Consider the following 20,449-nt stretch of genomic DNA (forward strand, 5'->3'; position numbering starts at 1 on the left):
CGGCCATGGCTCACGGGCCCAGCCGCTCCGTGGCATGTGGGATCTTCCCGGACCGGGGCACGAACCCACGTCCTCTGCATCGGCAGGCGGACTCTCAACCACTGCGCCACCAGGGAAGCCCTCCTTTCTTTTTAAAGCTGAATAATATTCCATTGTATGTATATGCCACATTTTGCTCTCCATTCATACGTTGAGGGACACTTGGGTTGCTTACCCATTTTAGCTATTGTGAATAATGTTGCTGTGAACATGGGTGTACAAATATCTCTTTGAGACCCTGCTTTCAGTTCTTTTGGGTACATACTCAGAAGTGGAATTTCTGAGTCATACGGTAGTTCTATTTTTAATTTTGAGGAACCGCCATACTGTTTCCCACAGTGGCTGTATCATTTCACGTGGGGTGGTGAGACAAGCTGTCTTTGAAGAGGGAGCATTGTTGTGAGTAGAGCTGTGAAGGAGGGGAGGCATTCCCAGGGCTGTGAGAGATGGCTGGAGCAGCAGTCTCCTCTTAGGGTTGGGCTGGGGTACGTGTGGTCTGTACCTGCTTGGAGCTGCCACCAGCTCTCCTGCCGGCTTCCAGTGGAGACCCCAAGAGCCAGGCTGGGTGCTGCCGGTGGGCAGGCTGTGTTGCCGTGTGTGTGTGCCATGCCATGCCATGCCCGGGTTTCCATGGGTGAATTTGGAGTAGGGAGGGGACCAGACATCTGTCTGATGTCACCTTTTATACTCTGGGACTCTACCACTGTCTCCCAGTGCAACACATGGGGGTCCCCTGTTGGGAGCAGGAGCCTATGGGGCACTTGATTCCATGTGGGAACGTCCCCTGAATTCCCCGTGGCATCCAGTGACAGTGGGCCCACTGAGCCTGCCTTTATTTTGGATGTAGTGCCTTTGGTCATTGTTGGCCCTGCTGCTCAGGCCCCATGTCTAGGCAGTGATGACTCACAGAAGGGCCCAGGGGCATATGGACTGCCATCCTGGCTCTGGAATTAATAAACATCTCAAGGTCACTGGTGCTGGGGCCCATTCCCTAACCCATGACCTCAATGCTTGACAAGGGAGGATGCATCATAGGCAGCATCTGAGGGCCTGTGGAGTAGCCTGGCCACAGCCCAGAGAACCTGGCCCTTATAGCCCTGTCTTTCCCCATAAATAAACCAGACAAGATCCTTCATCAGATGGCGTGGCCTGATTTTTGTTTTGGGAAATCTGGACAAGAAGGGACAGTGGAAAGCCTTGGGCCCTGGCAGGGCTGCCCACCCAGGAGAAGCAGCTGGACAGGCTGACAGAGGACGGTTGGCGGTCAGCCTGCCCCGGATACCACCGCAAGCCCTAGAGATCCGAGCAGGAAAAGAAGCCGGATTCGAAAGAAACCAAAGTCAGGCAGGGCGCCAGGTTCTCTGTGAGCGTGAGGCCTGAGGTGCCCGGAGAGGGGCTGGTTGCCCAGAGACCCAGGGAGGCGATGGCCTGTGGTGAACACGGAAAGCCAGGCTCCTCTGCCCGGAAAACTTCACGACCTGGGTGCCCAGCAGGTGTGGGCACATAGGACAGCCCCCAACCTCACCCTTGTGACATTGCCTTCTACCTTTGGGGAAACTGAGGCTCAGGAAGAGGAAGGCTGAGCCAGCACCACACAGTGAAGCACAGGGACTTGCTTTGGGGTCTGAGTGGTAGCCTGCGCTTTCCCTGCCAGGGTTTTTGTGTCTCTGAGGGACACATCCATTGGGCAGTGCATCTTCCCCTTGCTGCTCTGAGCAAGTCCTAGTGTCCCTGCTTCCTGCTGTGGCCCTGGCTGCTCCCACCCTGCCCCCACCCCAACCAGATCTGTGTTAAGGGGATTCTGGGTTGAGGCTGTAGGCTTCCCATGGAGTCTAGCTGCCCCACAGCAACCTGGGTAGCAGCCCGGCCCACCAAACCAACTTTCGTCCATCAGCCAGGCCACTGGACCATTGGTGAGCCCGTGTCTCCCCTCTGGCCGAGTGGATCCTCCTGGAGCAGCATCCCACGTGGGAAGGAGCAGGACACTGCCTCCTGGGCCCCTGGAACTGAGGGCTTCCTTTCTAGAAGGGGCGTTGCATCTTCAGATGTTCTGCCCATCTAGAGTTACATCCCCATGTCTTCCACAACTGGGTGGGCTCAGCCTTGGGAGCCCATAAAATTCTGGGGTACTGTGGGCATGTGGGCTCCCCTTGCCAGGAGGCTTAGCTCCTCTCTGCAAGAGTGGAGGATCGATGCCAGCCTGGAGCTGCCCCAAGTGGGGCTCTGGAGCAAGGCTCCCTCTGGTTCCCAGAAAGGGAGTTGGGTTGGAAGGCAGGGTCCTCACATGTGCTTATCTGGCTGTGCAGCATTCCCATCCCCTTGGGCCTGTGCTAACTGCTCTGTCTCATGGGAGTGAGAATGTCCACTCTAGAAGGAGGGAGTGTCAGGAGTCCCATGAGGCCAGCCTTGGGTGTGCTCCAACTTGCCTGAATGCTGGCCCACTTGGGTGTGACTCAGGGGTTGACCCTCCTTTCTGCTGCCCAGAGTCACTCTCTGAGCAGCAGACCTGCCCAGCTCTGTCATTCTGGGCCCAGGGACCACCTGGCACCCCTGCCAGCAGCCAGCTCTGAATCTGGGTAGCATTGGTGCACGGAGGCTGTTCTGGGCTAAATTGTGTCCCCTCAACCCCCATTCAAATGTTGAGGTCCTAACCCCCGGTACCTCAGAATGTGACTCCCAAACAGGAGATAAGGTCTTTCCAGGTGTTAACTAAGTTACATTGAGGTCATGTGGGTGGGGCCCTAATCCAATGTGACTTCCTTTTTAAGAGGAAATTTGGACACAGACACACATAGAGGGGTGACCATGTGAGGACACAAGGAGAAGATGGCCACCTAAAAGCCAAGGAGAGAGGCCTCAGAAGAAACCAGCCCTGCTGATAACCCTCCTGATATCTTGATCTCTGACTTCCAGCCTCCACGACTGTGAGAAGATAAATTTCTGCTGTTGAAGCCACCCAGACTGCAGTATTTTGTTGAGGCAGCCTGAGCAGACTAAGGCAGAGGTAATGGAGGAGGTGCTGGCCCTGGCATCTTGTGGGAGAATGTGTGTCAAAAGCTTTTTCCTGGAGCATCGGAGCTGGCAGGTGTGGAGTGAGCCAGTTTGAATGCCAAGGGGTAGTCCTGGGGTTGCCAGGCACATGAGCCTTGTGGGCTTTGCTTGCCAGCGTGAGTCTCCTGGAGGTCCAGGATGACTGAGTGAAAGTGTGTGCAGAGTCTGGGGCTTCATGGGTACAGGTGGTTGGTGACACCTTGGCCCAGGGCCCCTGCCACCAGTAACATTGCTTATGGGGATATTAGCCCCTTCATAGCAGTCCTCAGCACCTCAAATAACACACATCTAGGGAAAAAGCAGACATCGGTGCTGTTAGGCAAGTGCCCCAGCTACCCAGCCCCTGACCAGACCCTGACTGGACCAGGCTGGGGGTGGTGGTGGGGCTCAGACATGCTGGTCCCAGCCAAGTCGGAGGATGGGAGGAAGGGCAGGGTGTGCATGGCCTCCAAGGAGGCAGGGAGGCCTGCTGGGACAGCAGTGCAAATGTGTCGGGTTCTAGCTGGTGGTGTGTGTGTTATGCAGGCTGGGATGCCCTAGGGTTGGGTGCCAGCTCAGGGGAGTGTCTGTTGACAGACCTTGACATTGATCAAGGAACTTGGACCTTATCCTGTTATCTCACTTCCACCTTGAGTCTCAAGGCCACAGTCTGCTGGGGCCCAGCTGGTGAGATATGGGAGCTCAGAAAGAAAAATTCCACTTTTTGATATTTTGGCAAATGTTCCTACAGCAAGAGTCATTTTTCTTCTCCAGTGGCGAGCTCCCTGTTATTTATGTGAATGTTAATTTGTGACTGGGGACATTCCCCGACATGGTCTTCATGCTGAGCAAGACCTGGGAAATGTCAGCCAGAGCATCTGGCAGGGATGGATGTCAGGTCTTGTGATGGATGGGCAGGACTGCTGTGGTCCTGGGGTCTGGGCCTGACCTGCTGACCCCTCTCTCTTGGCCAGGCTGGGAGACCAGCTCCTGGAGGCCCTCCCCGGCACTGGTGTGGACTCTCACAGACTGGACAGGCCAGCTCCCGTGGGAGCCATCCTGGTGCTGCCTGATTTAGTGAGAACACTGACTGGCCAGGCCCTACTTTTGTCTCTGTGAAGGGTTCTTGTCAGCATCTTGTTTATCCTATTTTTTTCTCCCTTATCTTTCTCTCCCTGCCCCTTTCCCCCTTCCCTGCTCCTTTCTTTAAACAAATTGTCTGTTTTGATGTGTGCCTTTTGTTAAAAAAACCAAAAAATCAAAAAACCTCGAAAACTACAGAAAATACTAATAAAAAAGCAAAACTCACTCCAAACCTTGACACTGTTAACTCTTTGTTATATGTGTGTCCAGACAACTCTCATTTCATCTTACTAATAATGATGATGTCGGGCTAGTTTATTATGCAGTGTGCCAGGTGCTTTATCTGGTTTAACCCTCAAACCAACTGTGCAAATACTTCTATTATCCTTGTTGTACCCTGGCAACACTGAAGCTCAGAGTCCACGGTTAGCCAGTGCTGAAGACAGCATTTGAATCAAAGCCAAGTGACTTGGTGGGCTTGCCCTGCATTGTTAGGCTGTGCTGGCATTAGTCACAGAGACACATGACTTTACATAAGTGCATCATCATACTGGAGATGGGCCTGCCTTCCTTAGTCAACAATATGACATGGATATATTTGTTCCTTAAGTGGTGAAAAGTCTCACCTGTATAACTCTTTTGGCCTGGCCTTTTTTGTTGTTTTTTTTTTTTTTTTTTTTTTTGGCAAGTCATAGAGGTTTTTGGAAGTAATCTGACCATTTACATTTATTATTATAACAGATATATTTGTTGTTACTTCTGTCAACTTACTTATTTTTTTTGTTTTTATGCTTTTTTTTGCTGTTTTTCTATTTGCTGTATGATCTGTTCTCCATCTTCAGTTATTCAGAAGGAATATATTAATTTTTCTAATTGTGGCTTTTTTTAGTATTCTTAAACTTATGGCTATCAACTTTAGCAGCTTGTCAGTAACTATTGATCCTTCTATGGAAATTTAAGAAATTAATGCAGTTAACTACTTCTTCTACCTCCTCTACCCTTTTCTTTCATTTTTGCTGACTTGTTTGACAATTTTTGCCCCATGTTATTAAAGTCAAATTATGAATTATTTTTACATTGCATAGATTTCCTTTCCAGAATATATGGTAAATGACTTCTGGTTTGTAACCATAATTATCACAGCAGAATGGATGAAGAGGTCAATTCTGGTATTTTAACCTGTGATTTCCCTATTTGTGGGGACTAGATTTTAGATTTTTAGTTCAAGTCTGGGCTGCATTAAGTGGCAGGTGAGGAATGATGGAGAGAGATGTAAAGTGGAGCTGAGGTGGATGCTATTGAGAGGATTCTCTCTAGCAGTAGAGGTGAGTACAGTGCCTCTATACACTGCAGCTTCCTAAGGCTCTGATTTGCTCAAGGTCACATATCTGGTTAGTCTGCAGAATTAAGGTTCCCATCCCAATCTCCTGGTTTCTAATGCAGTGTTCTCTCTAGGCAAGCATTCCTCGAGGGTTAGCATAAGAGGTGAATTAATGTGACACCAAACATGAGATTAAAAAACATTGTATTCTGTCACAATCCCAGTTGGCTTCTTGTCAGGAATTGACAAGCTAAAATTCATATGAAGATACAAGAAACCCAAAATAGTCAAAATAATGTTGAGAACGAAGAATGAGGTTAGAGAACTCACTTTCTGATTTCAAAACTTACTACAAAGTTACAGTAGTCAAGACTGTGTGGTACTGGCAGAATGATAAACACATAGATCAATGAAATAGAACTGAGAATCCAGAAATAACTTCACATTGATTTTTGACAAGAGTGCCAAGACATCAGTGGAGGAAAGAATTGTCTTTTCAACACATGGTGCCGGGACAACTGGATATCCACAAGCAAAAGAATGAAGTTGGATCCCTACCCCATACCATAGAAAGATTAACTCAAAATGGATCATAGATCTAAATATAAGATCTAAAACTATAAAACTCTTAATGATAAAGGAGTAAATCTTTATTATTTTGGTTTAGGCAAAGCCTTAGATATGACAGCAAGAGCACACAAATGATAAAAGAAAAAATAAATAAGGTGGACTTTATGAATGTCCTTTATAGCTTCAAAGAACACCCCCAAGAAAGTCAAAAGATAACCTACAGAATGATAGAAAATATTTGCACATTATATATCTAATAGGGAATTGTATCTAGAATATATAAAGAACTCTCACAATTTGAAAAGGAAATTGATCCAATTAAAAGATGAGCAGTGAGTCTAAATAGTCATTTTTCCAAAGAAGAGAAACACATGGCCAATAAGCACATGAAAAGATGCCCAGCATCCTTAGTTATCAGGAAAATTTTAATCAAAACCGCAATGGGATATCACTCCATACACATGGGGATGGCTAGGAGAAAAAAGGTAGATAATAACAACTGTTGGTGAGGACGTGGAGAAATTGGAACCCTCATACACTGCTGGTGGGAATGTAAAATGGTGTAGCTCGTTTGGGAAACAGTCTGGCACAGAGTTACCATATAACCCAACAATTCCATTCCTAGATCTGTGCTCAAGAAAAATGAAAACATATGCCCACACAAAAACTTGTGCTTACATGTTCAAAGCAGCATTATTCATACAAGCCAAAAAGTGGAAACAACCCAAATGTCCGTCAACCAGTGAATGGGTAAATAAAATGTGGTATATCTGTAAAATGGAGTATTATTGGACAATAAAAGTGAATTTAAGTACTGACATTATTTGGAATCTTGAAAACATTTTACTAGGTGAATGAAACCAGTCACAAAAGGTCACATACTATATGATTCGATTTATATGAAGTGTCCAGAATAAGCAAATCCATAGAGAAAGAAAGTAGATTAGCAGTTGCAGGGGCGAGTGCGTGGCAGCAGGGTCGGTGGGGGTATTGGGAGAAAATGGGGAGGGACCGTAGATGTGTACGGGGTTTCTTTTTGGGGTGTTTTGAAAATATTCTAAAATCAATTGTGGTGATAGTTGAATTGTACAGTGTAAGTGAATGAATTGTATATGTGAATTATAGCCCAGTAAAGCTGTTATATATTTTAAAGAACATGAGTTTCTTAGTGAGAAAATTATTCCCTTTTTAACTCTATTTTAAGCTTTCTGATTGAGTCAAGGATAGTCTCAGTTTGATACTAACAGATCTTTAATGCCTCTGTAATTGTTTATAAGGGGAGAGATCAGGATTCAGGCTCAGAGTCTTAGCAGTTAGGAATATCGAGCTAGAATTTAACAAAGTTGAGTAAGGCAAAAACTGCAATGGTGGTGAAGAGAATGCTGGGGTTTGGTGCCCTCCCTGCTGGATCTGCTGGGGGCCAGTGTTGGGAGGGCAAGTCTATGTTCCCGAGACTGTTCCTGCCCCGCTGGGAAATCTGAGCAGTAGTTTAACTTCTTTGAACCTTAGAGTCCTCTGGAAATGAAATGTTTTGCCTTAAAGAATTTTAGGGGGGTTTGAATTCACACTGTATTTGAAGGCTCCTGTAGAACACCTGACTTACAGCGGGGACTGAAGCCCAGAGGTCACACAGGTGGCATTACGCCCGTAATTCGCAGGTCATCTGGCTCCACTCCTCACTTTGCAGTTAAGGGGGCTGCAGAGGGAACAGGGCTGGCCCAAGACCAGGATTTGGAGCCAGGTCTCCTGGCTCTGCATCCAGTGATTGCTCCCTGTGGCCATCTCTCCCTCCACCTTGCCCTTCAAAGTGGGGTCTGGCCTTCCTTAGTACCCGGCTGAGCACAGGGCTTAATGGTTTTGAGCCTCAGAAACTGACTCTGGCCATCTTAGGGCCAAAGAGGGACTTTCTGGAGCAAAGGATCCAGAGGTCCTGAAACCAGTTCCAAGAAGGGGCATGACCTGTCAAGTGAACTTGTCGGGGCTCTGTGGCGCTCAGGGATGACTCTGTTTGTGGTCACTCAGCTCAGTAGAACCCTGCAAGGCCCAGTTCCAGCCATAGCTTCCCCTCTGAACTGGGAGGACAGGCTGTGGCCTACACACCAGGAGGAGGAATGGCTTTCCAAGAGGAAGGAGGGGTGTGGATGGCACATGGCAAGGCCCTGTGGATCCACCAAATGAGGCAGAGAGCAGGGGAGGCAAGGTGATGTTCTGGAAGGGTTAGAACAGTAGCTGACAGAGACACAGGGGAGAAGCCAAATGACTCCATGGAATTGCTGTCACTTGCTAGTGGCCAGTTCCCCCCAAGAGATGGCTGGTGCTACTTTTGGAAAAGTGGAAAAATCAATATGCAGAACATCTGCTGTGATGCTGAACTGTGAAGGAGCCCTCAGTAGCTAGGATGGAGGGGCGTAAATCCAATGGGATTTGGTTCTAATTCCTATGAGGGGTCAGCGGTTGGGGTCCAGTCCCCTCCCCATCAAGCTTCCAGGGTTGCCCTTGTCTTCCCCAGGGAGCTGGGAGGGGAAAGAGTGCCCAAGCAGGCTGGGTGAGATGCCCTGGAAGTGGCAGACCCTGTTTTGGCAGTGTCACCACTACACCATCATCAGACCAGGTCTCGCCATGTGGCCTCTCTCCCTGCAGGGGAGGCTGGTGCCCAACTGAATCTCATGGGTTCATTACCAAAAGGAAGAATGGAAGAAAGGATACAGTTCTCTCAGAGCTAAAATATCTCCAGGAGTAGGAATCTTACCAGATGCCAGCATTTTGGGGGAATTCCTGTGGCAAGAGAGTGTGTGTGTGTGTGTGTGTGTGTGTGTGTGTGTGTGTGTGTGTGTGTGTGTGTATGTGTGCACATCCATGTGTATCAGAGCAAGGTTGAGTTTGGGGCGAATGTGAGCTGATGCAGATGCATGCTGTCTTGTCCTCTATCAAAATCTAGATCCTTCTGTTTTTGGAGCAACTTCTTTTTTTCTCTCTATTCTTGATTGTCACTTCTGCAACCTTGACAGACACCTGACAGTCTTGGTGCCGGAGGTTGCAAGAATGACAAGGCTGAGTGACAGACCTGGTCCCCATCACACACACGCAGGTGCCTGCCACATGCTGCAGCCTGTGGCTTCCACTGAAGGAGCCAGTGGGGACGGCAAACTGGGCACCTCACACATAGGAACAGGATGCACACTTGCTTGCCTGTGAGTCCCCAACACTGAGAGTGTCAGTATCTCTAGTGCTTTAAAATTCAAAGTAACAGAGGATATCTGTCAAGCCTCTTGATTCTGATAAATGTTTAACTTTTAGTTTCCATTTCTAGTGACTACTTCATCAAAAACCAAACAGCAGGGAATTCCCTGGTGGTCCAGTGGTGAGGACTTGGTGCTTTCACTGCCAGGGCCCAGGTTCAACCCCTGGTCGGGGAACTAAGATGCCACAATCTGTGTGGTGCAGCTTAAAAAAAAAAAGTAAAAAACCAAACAGCAAAGGAACAGGGCATAGAGGAAGGAGGAGGTAGGGCAGGCATCTTATAATTCACCAAGATCTGAGAACTAGTGATTTGATTTGATGACCAAAGAACTGCCAGGTTCCAGGCCTCTGTGGAGGCACCTGATGTTCGAGAATAGAGTCCTCCCATGAGCCTCCCTCCTGGCCAGGTTAGGCTGACAGTCACAGAGTTCAAGAGCAGAGTGGATTTCAGGTGAGAGCCAGGGTCTGGGTGTCAGCCCCTCCGTGGAACACCAGTCTGGACAGACACGGGCAGGCTCCTGATTGAATGCCCTTCATCTCAGTGTGCTTCAGAGGCTTCTTTAATATTTACCAAGTGGGGAGAAGAAACTGATTCTTATTAATAAAAATTACATGTAAAACCAGATATACTTACCACTGGCAGCAGGAAAATCAAAGTCCTGGAAAAAACTCAGCAAAACATAGCCCACGTTCTGTACCTTGTCCTCTTGTCAATTTTCTTTTGCAGTTTTTCAGACAGATTATTCCTGGCATGCATACTAAAATGCTTGAAAATCAGGCAATAAAAGGAACCCTGCTTTCTTTGTGGAGAGCCCCTCACCAGGCAGTACTCTGGCCAATGGCCTTGAGGGGTGATCAGCTGCTGGGCTCACATGGTCATCCATTGCTCCTGGGACGGTCAGTTCTGGTCTTGAGGTGGCCTCAGGGTGACCGAATGCTGGTCTGGGGTGGTCATCCACTGGTCTCGAGTGGTCACCTTCTGTTCTTGGGGCAGGTGCCATCCATGTTCATCAATGGGACCCCCAGTTATGTTCATAGTACCTGTCAGAGACGGGCTGATGCTGGTGAGGGATATAACTTCTCCATGAGAGAACCGTCAATTTGAAGTCTCTGGTTGCATGAGGAAACCTGAGTAAACTGGTGCCATACTTCCGATTTATCTCAGGGCACTTCATTGCCCTTCAGATGGGCCCTTGGGAGGTTCCCTGCCAGGCATCTTGACCAACTTGGGCCCTGGCTTCCTGACAACAGCAAGGTAGAGGTCAGCATCAAAGAGATCCAGTGCCCTTTCATCAGCCCAGCAGCCTTTCATCATAAGGCCAGTCAAGGAGAAGAACCCGATTCCTGTGTACAGGGAGACTCCAAATTGTCCTGGGGTCTCTCAGGCCAGAGAGGACTGCTCCTCACCAGATTGGCTTCTGGGTCATTGTCACGCTGGGTCCCTCCAGAACAACCCCAGGATGCTGGGCCTGTGGCATAGATGGCTTTAAGCCTGGGGTACAAGTGTCCCTCCAGAAGAGGGGGCTGCCCTGCTGGACCCTGATGCCCCAGTGCCCTGCCTTAATTGTCAGGATAGGCCTGGTCTCCACCCAGGAGATAGTCATTCCATTTGGGGTCTGGGGTTGGATTCCTAGACCCCGTGTGTCCCTGGCAGGCCTTCCCGCCCCTCAGTCTCAGTTTTCTCCTTTGGAAAGCAAGCAGGTGGATGACATCACTTGGATTGCAGAGTGCTTCTTACGTGTGCCCTGGTTCTGAGTGCCTCCCAGGCTGCATATGCTCCTGCAGCAACCTCATGAGGGGAGGGAGAACCGCCCCCCTTTACAGGCGAGTAATTGGAGGCCCAGGAACTTTGGCACCTGGGCCGAGGCAACCTGGGCAGACAGAAATGGTGCTGGGAACTCAGAACACCAGACTCCCAAACCGTTCACCTGCTGCCACCCTGCCACATGTCCTTGAATGGGTTCCATTAATTAGAGGAGTTTGAGACACCAGTCTTCCCCCAAACCACAAACATGGGAAATGTCAATGGCTGCGTAGAGAAATGTTTGCTATTGTAAACACTTTTTTTTTTTTAACATCTTTATTGGGGTATAATTGCTTTACAATGGCGTGTTAGTTTCTGCTTTATAACAAAGTGAATCAGTTATACATGTACATATGTTCCCATATCTCTTGCATCTCCCTCCCTCCCATCCTCCCTATCCCACCCCTTCAGGTGGTCACAAAGCACCGAGCTGATATCCCTGTGCTATGCGGCTGCTTCCCACCAGCTATCTACCTTACGTTTGTTAGTGTATATATGTCCATGCCTAACCATGTGCCAGTAGAAGGGGATGGCCCACAGTATACTTACCCTGCCATCTGTCTCTCTCTCAGAGAACACGTCCTGCAGTTTTGGGGTCATTTATTTACTCATCTTGCAAACATTAGCTCACCCTCTCCAGGCCTGGAAGGGCCCTGGGACCCAGGGATGAGTCAGAGTGTGGGGGCTTGCAGGGTTCCCATGGGTCCTTCCTCTCCTGTATCTTCCCACAGGCTGGTGACCTTGGTGTCCCAATCTTGGCCCTCATCGCTCTGGCTCCTGCCCTTCCTCTTTGTCCTGGACCCCTTCCCCAGAAGTCCAAGATGCCTTAAACCTGTGTCCCCAGGGGTCTGCAGCTCTTGCGCCTCATTCTGTGCTGTTCAGTGAATGGCCACCCACTTCATCCCACTACCCACTGGGACCATGTATTAATTTCCTGCAGCTGTTGGAAATTACTGAAAACAATAGAAACTTTCTCTCCCACAGGTCTGGAGGCCAAAGTAGTTACTGGCAGGGCTGTATTCCCTCTGGATGCTCAAGGGGAGAACCCTAAAGGGGACCTCTGGCCACTGCCAGCTAAGCGGATGGACAACAGGAAATGCCGGCCTTTCTGATGTTTTGAGAGAATCTAGAAATCTGCTCATTTACGTGGAACCCTCTGATTCTTAAGTCGGAGCAACTAATTCAAGCTTTTAAAACCCCCTGAGTGAAATCACTAAGTTGTTGTGTTAGGGGACCCCAGCCTCCATCCCCCAACAAAGATGAATAATTAAACAGCTATCCATGAACAAAAACAACTCTAGGAGAGCTCAGGAGTCCACTTAAGAAACTTCAGTAACACAGTGGAACAAAAAACTTGAGAATAACTGCACAAGAAGAGAGGGAAGACAGCTTCATTCTGCCTGCATCATCCTGTCATCCCCAGCAAGAAAGAGTTTCCCTCACTGGGAAAGGGAGAGTGGGGTGAGCGACCAGTTTTCCTAGCCTCTTTGGGCACCGCACAAAGGACCCACTTTGGTTTCACCCCACCCAGAGACCAGCAAAGGTGAGATGAATAGAAACAGCTAGGAACAAGGAAGAAGGACAGGGGCTCCCACCAGCCATGTAGTGGGAGTGATCATGGTTCTTTGTGGCCTGCTCTGCAGAGGACCCCAGCAGCTTTCACTACTGAAGAAACCAATGGCCAGCACAACTGTTGCAAACCTCCTGCAGATTTTAGAGCTGAGGTTTTGCTCTACAGGTTTTTGCATTCACAGACACCAGGCACCTGAGCCCTCTTGCTTCCTCCATCCCCACCCTGCCCTCAACAAGGATCTGCACGGGCAACTGGCCCAGGCCTCTGCAGCTGCATAAGTGCAAAACGCCAGCCTAGACCACTATGGTTGACCCCTACCACTGTGCATACACTCAGGACTAGCCTCCAGCTGTGCACATGTATGCCATCAACCTGATTCCCATCACCAGCCTCCACTGCCATGTGTGCCCCCATGGTGAGACGCTGCAGCCCTAAAAGTGCACATCAACAGCCAGGGCTCAGGTAGCTGCTAGTGTGCCCACAGTTGACACTTGTCCTTCCTGCTGGCCCTGACCCTTGTCATGCGTGTGTCTGTAACTGAACACTGCTACTACCCAGGCACCTGCAGCTGGCCCCTGAAGCTGTGTATGTGCATACCACTGGTTCTGGCCACCACCACTCTATAACCTGGTCCCTAGCTGCTGGACCTGGAGGCCCCACTGAAGACCTCGAGAGCCCTTGCAGCCATTGTGGACTCCCTGCAGCAGCTGTCGCCAAGGACCACACAACTGTTGATGTCATGGATCTAGCAGCCTGAACCAATGAGACATCACCTCTCCTCTGGACCCAAAGCCACCATACTCCCCACACTTGGTGCTCTGCATCACTAGATCCAGGGTGCCCCCCACCCCACTGCAGGTGAAGGTCTTTCTTACTGAAGTCAGGCCATAAAATCTGGAAATGTGCAGAAAGCTATGCAAGGCACAAAGATTTTGAAGAATTGGGGAAACATCACATCGTCAAAGGAACACAGTAAATTTCCAGTAACTGACCCACAAGAAATGAGATACATGAATTGCCTGACAAAAAAATCAAAATTATTGTTCTAAAGATGCTCAGAAAGCTACAGGATAACACAGATAAACAATTTAATGAAATCAGGAAAACAATACAAGAACAAAATGAAAATTTCAACAAAGAAATATAAAACATAAAAAGAACCAAACAAAATTTTGGAGCTGAAGAATACAATGGCTGAAGAATTCAATAGAGAGCATTAACACCAGCTGGACCAAGCAGAAGAGAAAATCAGTGAACTAGAAGACAGATCATTTGAAATTATCTAATCAGTGGAGCAAGAAGAAAAAAGAATAAAAAGGAATGAGGAAACCTATGGGGCTCATTAAGAGAAACAATCTATGCATTATTGAAGCCCAAGAAGGAAAATAGGGGGAGAAAGTGACAGAGGGTTTATTTAAAGAAACAGCTGAGAACTTCCCAAACCTTGGAGAGAGATTTAGACATCTAAGTTCATGAAGCTACTAGGTCACCCCAAAATGATCTTCTCCAAGACACATTATAATAAACTATCTAAAAGCAAAGACAAAGAGATCATTTTAAAAGTAGCAAGAGAAAAAATTTCTGTCACACAAGAGAATCCCAATAAGGCCATGAGTGGATTTCTCAGCAGAAACCTTGCAGGCCAGGAGAGAGTAGAATGATATATTCAAAGTGCTGAAAGGAAAAAACTACCAACAAAGAATGCTTTACTTGGCAAAGTGTCTTTCAGAAATGAAGGCAAGATAAAGACTTTCCCAAACAAACAAAAAGAGAGCTCATTACTACTAGATCTACCTTATGAGATATGCTGAAAGGAGTTCTTTAAGCTGAAGCAAAATGACACTAATTAGTAATATGAAAACACGTGAATATATATAACACACTGGTAAAGGTAGGTATATAGTCAACTTCAGAATACTCTAATTCTGTAATATGGTGGTGTGTTAACTACTTAACTCTAGTATACAGGTTAAAGAACCAAAGTATTACAAATAGCTATAGCTACGATGATTTGTTAATGGATACACAATATAAAAAGATGTAAATTGTAATGCAAAAACATAAAATATGGAGGTGAGGAATAAAAGTTCAGGTGTTTTGCATGCAATTGAAATTAAATTGTTATTAACTTAAAATAAACTGTTATATCTCTAAGATGTTTCAAGTAAGCCTCAGAGTAACCAAAAAACAAAAACCTTTATACACACAAGATAAAAATACACACAAGATACAGAGAAGGGAATCAAAGTACACCACTACAGAAAGTCATCAATTCACAAAGGAAGACAGCAAGAGAGGAAGAAAGGAATTACAAAAAAGTCCGAAAATAATTAGCAAGATGGCTTTGGTAAGTCCTTACTTATCAATAATTACTTTAAATGTAAGTGGGTTAAATTCTCCAATCAAAAGATATAGAGTGGCTAAATAGATTAAAACAAACAAACAAAACAAAAAAACCCAAGACCCAACTATATGCTGCCAACAAGAGATTCACTTCAGCTTTAAGGGCACACATAAGCTCAAAGTGAAAGGATGGAAAAAGATATTCCATGCAAAGGGAAACCAAAAGAGAGCAGGGGTAAGCTATACTTACATAAGACAAAACAGACTAAGTCAAAAAGCTGTAACGAGAAACAAAGTAGGTCATTATATAATGATAAAGTGGTAATTCATCATGAGAATATAACAATTGTAAATATACATGCACCCAACACCAAAACACCTAAATATATTAATCAAATAGTAATAGATCTGAAAGGAGAAATAGACAACAATACAATAACAGTAGGAGACTTCAGTGCCCCACTTTCAGCAATGGATAGATCATCCAGACAGAAAATCAATAAGAAAACATCGGACTTGAGCTATACTGTAGGCCAAATGGGCCTAACAGATACTTAACAGAACATTCCACCCAACAGTCGCAGGATACACATTTTCCTCAAGCCTGCATGCAACAATTTCCAGGATAGGTCATATATTATTAGGTCAAAAAATGAGTCTTAGCAAATTTAAAAGACTGAAATCATACCAACTAACTTTTCTGACTACAATGGTATGAAACTAGAAATCAGTAACAGGAGGAAAACTGGAAAATTAATACACTCCTGAACAACCACTGGGTCAAAGAAGAAATCAAAAGGGAATAAAGAAAATATCTTGAAACAAACAAAAATGGAAACACAGCATACCAAAACTTATGTGACACAGCAAAAGCAGTTCTGAGAGGAAAGTTTATAGCAATAAATGCCTACAATAAAAAAGAAAGCTCTCAAATAAACAACCTAACTTTATATCTCAAGGAACTAGGAAAAGATGAACAAACTAAGCCCAAAGTTAGCAGAAGGAAGGAGGTAACAAAGATCAAAGTAGCAATAAGTGAAATAGAAAAACAGTGAAAAATATAAACAAAACTAAGATTTGGTTTTTTTGAAAAAAAAAATTGACAAACGTTTAACTAGACTTACCAAGAAAAAGAGAAGACTCATAATAAATGAAAGAGGAGACATTACAACTGATATTACGGAAATATAAAGGATCATGAGACTACTATGAATACGTATACACCAACAAGTTGACCAACCTAGAAGAAATGGAGAAATTACTAGAATCATACAACCTACCAAGACTGAATCATGAAGAAATAGATAATCTGAACAGACCAATAATGAATAAGGAGATTGAATCAGTAATCAAAAATCTCCAAACAAAGAAAAGCCCAAGACTACATGATGTCATGGGTAAATTCTACCAAACATTTACTGAAGAATTAATGTCAGCCCTTCTCAAACTCTTCCAAAAATTTAAAGAGGAGGGAACACTCCTAAACTCATTTTTATGAGGCCAGCATTAGCCTAATACCAAAGCCAGATAAGGACACTATAAGAAAAGAAAACTACAGGTGAATATCCCTGATGAATATAGATGAAAAAATTCTTGACAAAATATTAGCAAACCGAATTCAACAGTACATTTAAAAGATTATACACCATGATCAAGTGGGATTCATCCCTGGGATGCAAGTTTGGTTCAACATATGCAAGTAAATAGATGTGATATACCACCTTAATAGAATGAAAAATAAAATTTATATGAACATTTCAATAGGTGCAGAAAAAGCAATTGATGAAATTCAACATCTTTCATGATAAAAACTCTAAACAAATTAAGTATAGAAGGAACATACCTCAACATAATAAAGACCATATGTGACAGCCCATAGCTAATATCATACTCAGTGGTGAATAGTTGAAAGCTTTCTCTCTAAGATCATGAATAAGACAGGGGTGCCCATTCTCACCACTCCTATTCAAAATAGTACTGGAACTTGCTTTCTTGCCAGAGCAAGGAAAAGAAATAAAAGGCATCCAAATAGGAAAAGAAGTAGTAAAATTATCCCTGTTTCCCTATGACATGATTTGTATGTAGAAAATTCTAAAGACTCCATCAAAAAAACTGTTAGAACTAATTAACAAATTCAGTAAAATTTTAGGATACAGAATCAACATACAAAAATCAGTTGCATTTCTATACACTAATAGTGAAGTATCTGAAAAAGAAATAAAGGAAACATTTCCATTTACAATAGCACCTAATATAGTAAAATACTTAGGGATAAATTTACCCAAAGAAGTGAAAGATCTGTGCACCGAAAACTATAAGATACTGATTAAAGATATTGAAGAAGACACAAATAAAGATATACTGTGTTCATGGATCAGAAGAGTTAATATTGTTAAAATATCCATAGTGCCCCAAACCATTTATATATTCAATGCAGTCCCTATCAAAATTACAAATTCCAATAGAAAAAAAAAATCCTAAAATTTTTATGGAACCACAAAAGACCTCAAATAGCCAAAGCAATCTTGAGACAGAACAAAGTTGGAGGTATCACACTTCCTGATTTCAAACTATATTACAAAGCTATAGTAATCAAAACAGTATGGTCCTGACATAAAAACAGACACATAGACCAAGGGAACAGAATCAAGACCCCAGAAATAATCCTATGCATATACAGTCAACTTATATTTGACAAGGGAGCCAAGAATAATTAGTGTGAAAAGATGGTCTTTTCAATAAATGGTGCTGGGAAAACTGAATATTCACATGCAAAAGAATGAAATTGGACCCCTGTCCTACATCACTCACAAAAATTAAGTGGATTAATTTGGAAATGGATTAAAGACTTAAACCTAAGACCTGAGACCATAAAACTCTTAGAAGAATACATAGGGGAAAAGCTCCTTGGCATTGGTCTTGCCAATGATTTTTTGGCTATTACACCAAAGCATAAGCAATAAAAGCAAAAATCAACAAGTGGGACTACATCACACTATAAAACTTCTGCATAGCAAAGGAACTATCAACAAGATGAAAAGGCAACCTAGAGAATGAGAGAAAGTATTTGCAAACCTCTTATTGGATAAGGGATTAATATCCAAAATATAGAAGGAACTCATACAACTCAAAGGCCATATATATATATCAATTTAAAGTGGGCAAAGGACTTCCAAAGAAGACATACAAATGGGCAATAAGTATGTAAAAAGGTGCTCAATATTACTAATCATCAGGGAAACACAAGTTAAAACCACAATGAGATATCATGCCACATCTGTTAGAATAGTTATCAAAAAGACAAGAGATAACAAGTGTTGGTGAGGATGTGGAGAAAGGAAACCCTTGTGCACTGTTGATGGGAATGAAAATTGGTTTAGTCACTATGGAAACCAATATGGAAGTTCCTCAAAAAATTAAAAATAGAACTACCATCCCACTTCTGGCAATGTGCCCAAAGAAAATGAAAACAGGATACTGAAGAGATATCTGTGCTCCCATGTTTATTACAGCATTATTCACAATGGACATGGAAACAATCCAAATGTCTATCTGTGGATGACAAATTGGTAAAGAAATGTGGTACATATGTACAATGGAATATTATTCAGCCTTTATAAAGAAGGAGATCCTGCCATTTGCGACAAAATGGCTGAAACTGGAGGATATTATGCTAAGTGAAATAAACTAGACACAGAAAGACAAATACTGCAAGATCTACTTACGTGTAGAATCTAGAATGGTCAAACTCATAGAAGTAGAGTGTCAGATGGTGATTGCCAGGGGCTGGAGGGAGGAGGAAATGGGAGGTGATTGTCAAAGAGCACAGAATTTCAGTTATGCAAGATAAGTCAGTTCTGATCTTTTATATAGCACAGTGCCTATAACAACATTCTATCCAAAAATATCGTATACTTAAATTTTGCTAGGATGGTTGATATTACATGTAGTGTTCTTACCACAAAAAAATGATAACAATAAAAAGGGTGGGAGGATACTGTGAGAGGTGATGGATATATTTATGGCCTTCATGGTGGTGATGGTTTCATGAATGTATACTCATTCCCAAACTCACTGAGTTGTATATATTAACTATGTACATCTTTTTACATGTCAGTCATGCCTCAAAAAAGTGGTTTTAAAAAACCCATAAACCCTGAGTGGGTCATAAGTGTGTGATCTAAAGGAAATACATCTGCAGGTTGACACAGTGGGGACTCCTAGTGTAAGATTATTGGTTTATGGATAATGGACCAAAAAGTCAAAAGTGTGGGAGCTGGATGGGGCAGTGATGGCAGGATGGCCTCAAGGGGAGGGCAGGGCCATGTACCTGCAGTAGGGGCATGGCATTTGGGGGTCTGAGCCAAGCACTGAAGGGAGAATTAGAGTTTACCGGATGGCCAAGGCTGGGGGCAGGAGCAGGGCCTTCCAAGCTGAGGGCTTTGTGGGTTCAGGAGCCTGAAGGCCAGGCACTGTGCACTGTATTGGACGGACAGGACTGTTTCAACGACTGGTGCTAGGTGTGAGCTGGGGGCAAAGAGGACGGTGGCAGGCTGAGAGCCTTGGATACCAGAGTACAGAGTAGCCTGAATCCTGATGGGGACAAGGGTTCATCGAGGGCTTTGCAGCATGAAAGAGCCATAGCCAGTTTTGGGGGAGGCTTCAGTTGCTGTAGAGTCTGGGCTGGTGACTGTTGTGGATACAAGGATAGACAGTGGGGACTGTGGCCAGCTGCAGTGGTGCGTGCTCCATCCGTGGTGTCCACTGCTGTGTGCCATGCACTGTGGTCAGAGCCTGCATTTTCCAAGGAAAGATGGAATCCCATTTTTGAAACATGAAATCTCATCATTTTGAGTGTTGGGTTCAGAAATTTGAAAACACTCTTTGGGTCCAACTGAACATATATGTGGCAGATTCAGTCCTGACAGTTTTGGCCTTTATCTTGGACTTTGGGCTCCTGGGGGTGAAGGTGGGGGGTAACCCAGGCAAGAACCCCTTCCTCAGACAGGGTTCATCACCCCCAAATGGCTCTGGCCTTGGTGGCTGGAAGTGGAGCTTCTGGAATGATGGGGCCTCTAGGCCCACCTGTTTGTGCCCTTCCCAGCCTGGGGTTCAAGCCTTGCACCTAGCTGGGGTGCTGGGCAGTGTTCACTGGACCCTGCTCAGCCAGGTTGGAGATTCTGCTCTCTGTGGCCCTCCTCACTGCTTCTTTTCCTTGGTCTACTGTGTGCTGGGAATTTGAACTGTCTCATCTTTGCCCTGCAGGCTGGCCTGATCCGTATGGAGGAGGAGGAGTTCTTTATCGAGCCCCTGGAGAAGGGTCTGGCAGCAAATGAGGCTGAGCAGGGCCGTGTGCATGTGGTGTATCGCCGGCCGCCCACCTCCAGACCCCCTCCTCTGGGGGGGCCACAGGCCCTGGACACAGGTAAGGCTGCTGCAGGTGGGA

At 45.3% G+C, this 20,449-nt stretch overlaps 1 protein-coding gene across 1 annotated transcript in view; it reads left to right on the forward strand.

Moving 5' to 3' along the window:
* ADAMTS2 (ADAM metallopeptidase with thrombospondin type 1 motif 2) overlaps nt 1-20,449 on the forward strand; it is a 242,715-nt gene that overhangs the window by 62,789 nt on the left and 159,477 nt on the right. Inside the window, exon 3 of the mRNA XM_065873613.1 lies at nt 20,269-20,428. Coding sequence (XP_065729685.1) covers nt 20,269-20,428 — 160 coding nt within the window. The remainder of the gene's footprint in view (nt 1-20,268; nt 20,429-20,449) is intronic.

Source organism: Phocoena phocoena, chromosome 3, assembly GCF_963924675.1.
Source record: "Phocoena phocoena chromosome 3, mPhoPho1.1, whole genome shotgun sequence".
NCBI classification, from domain to species: Eukaryota; Metazoa; Chordata; class Mammalia; order Artiodactyla; family Phocoenidae; genus Phocoena; species Phocoena phocoena.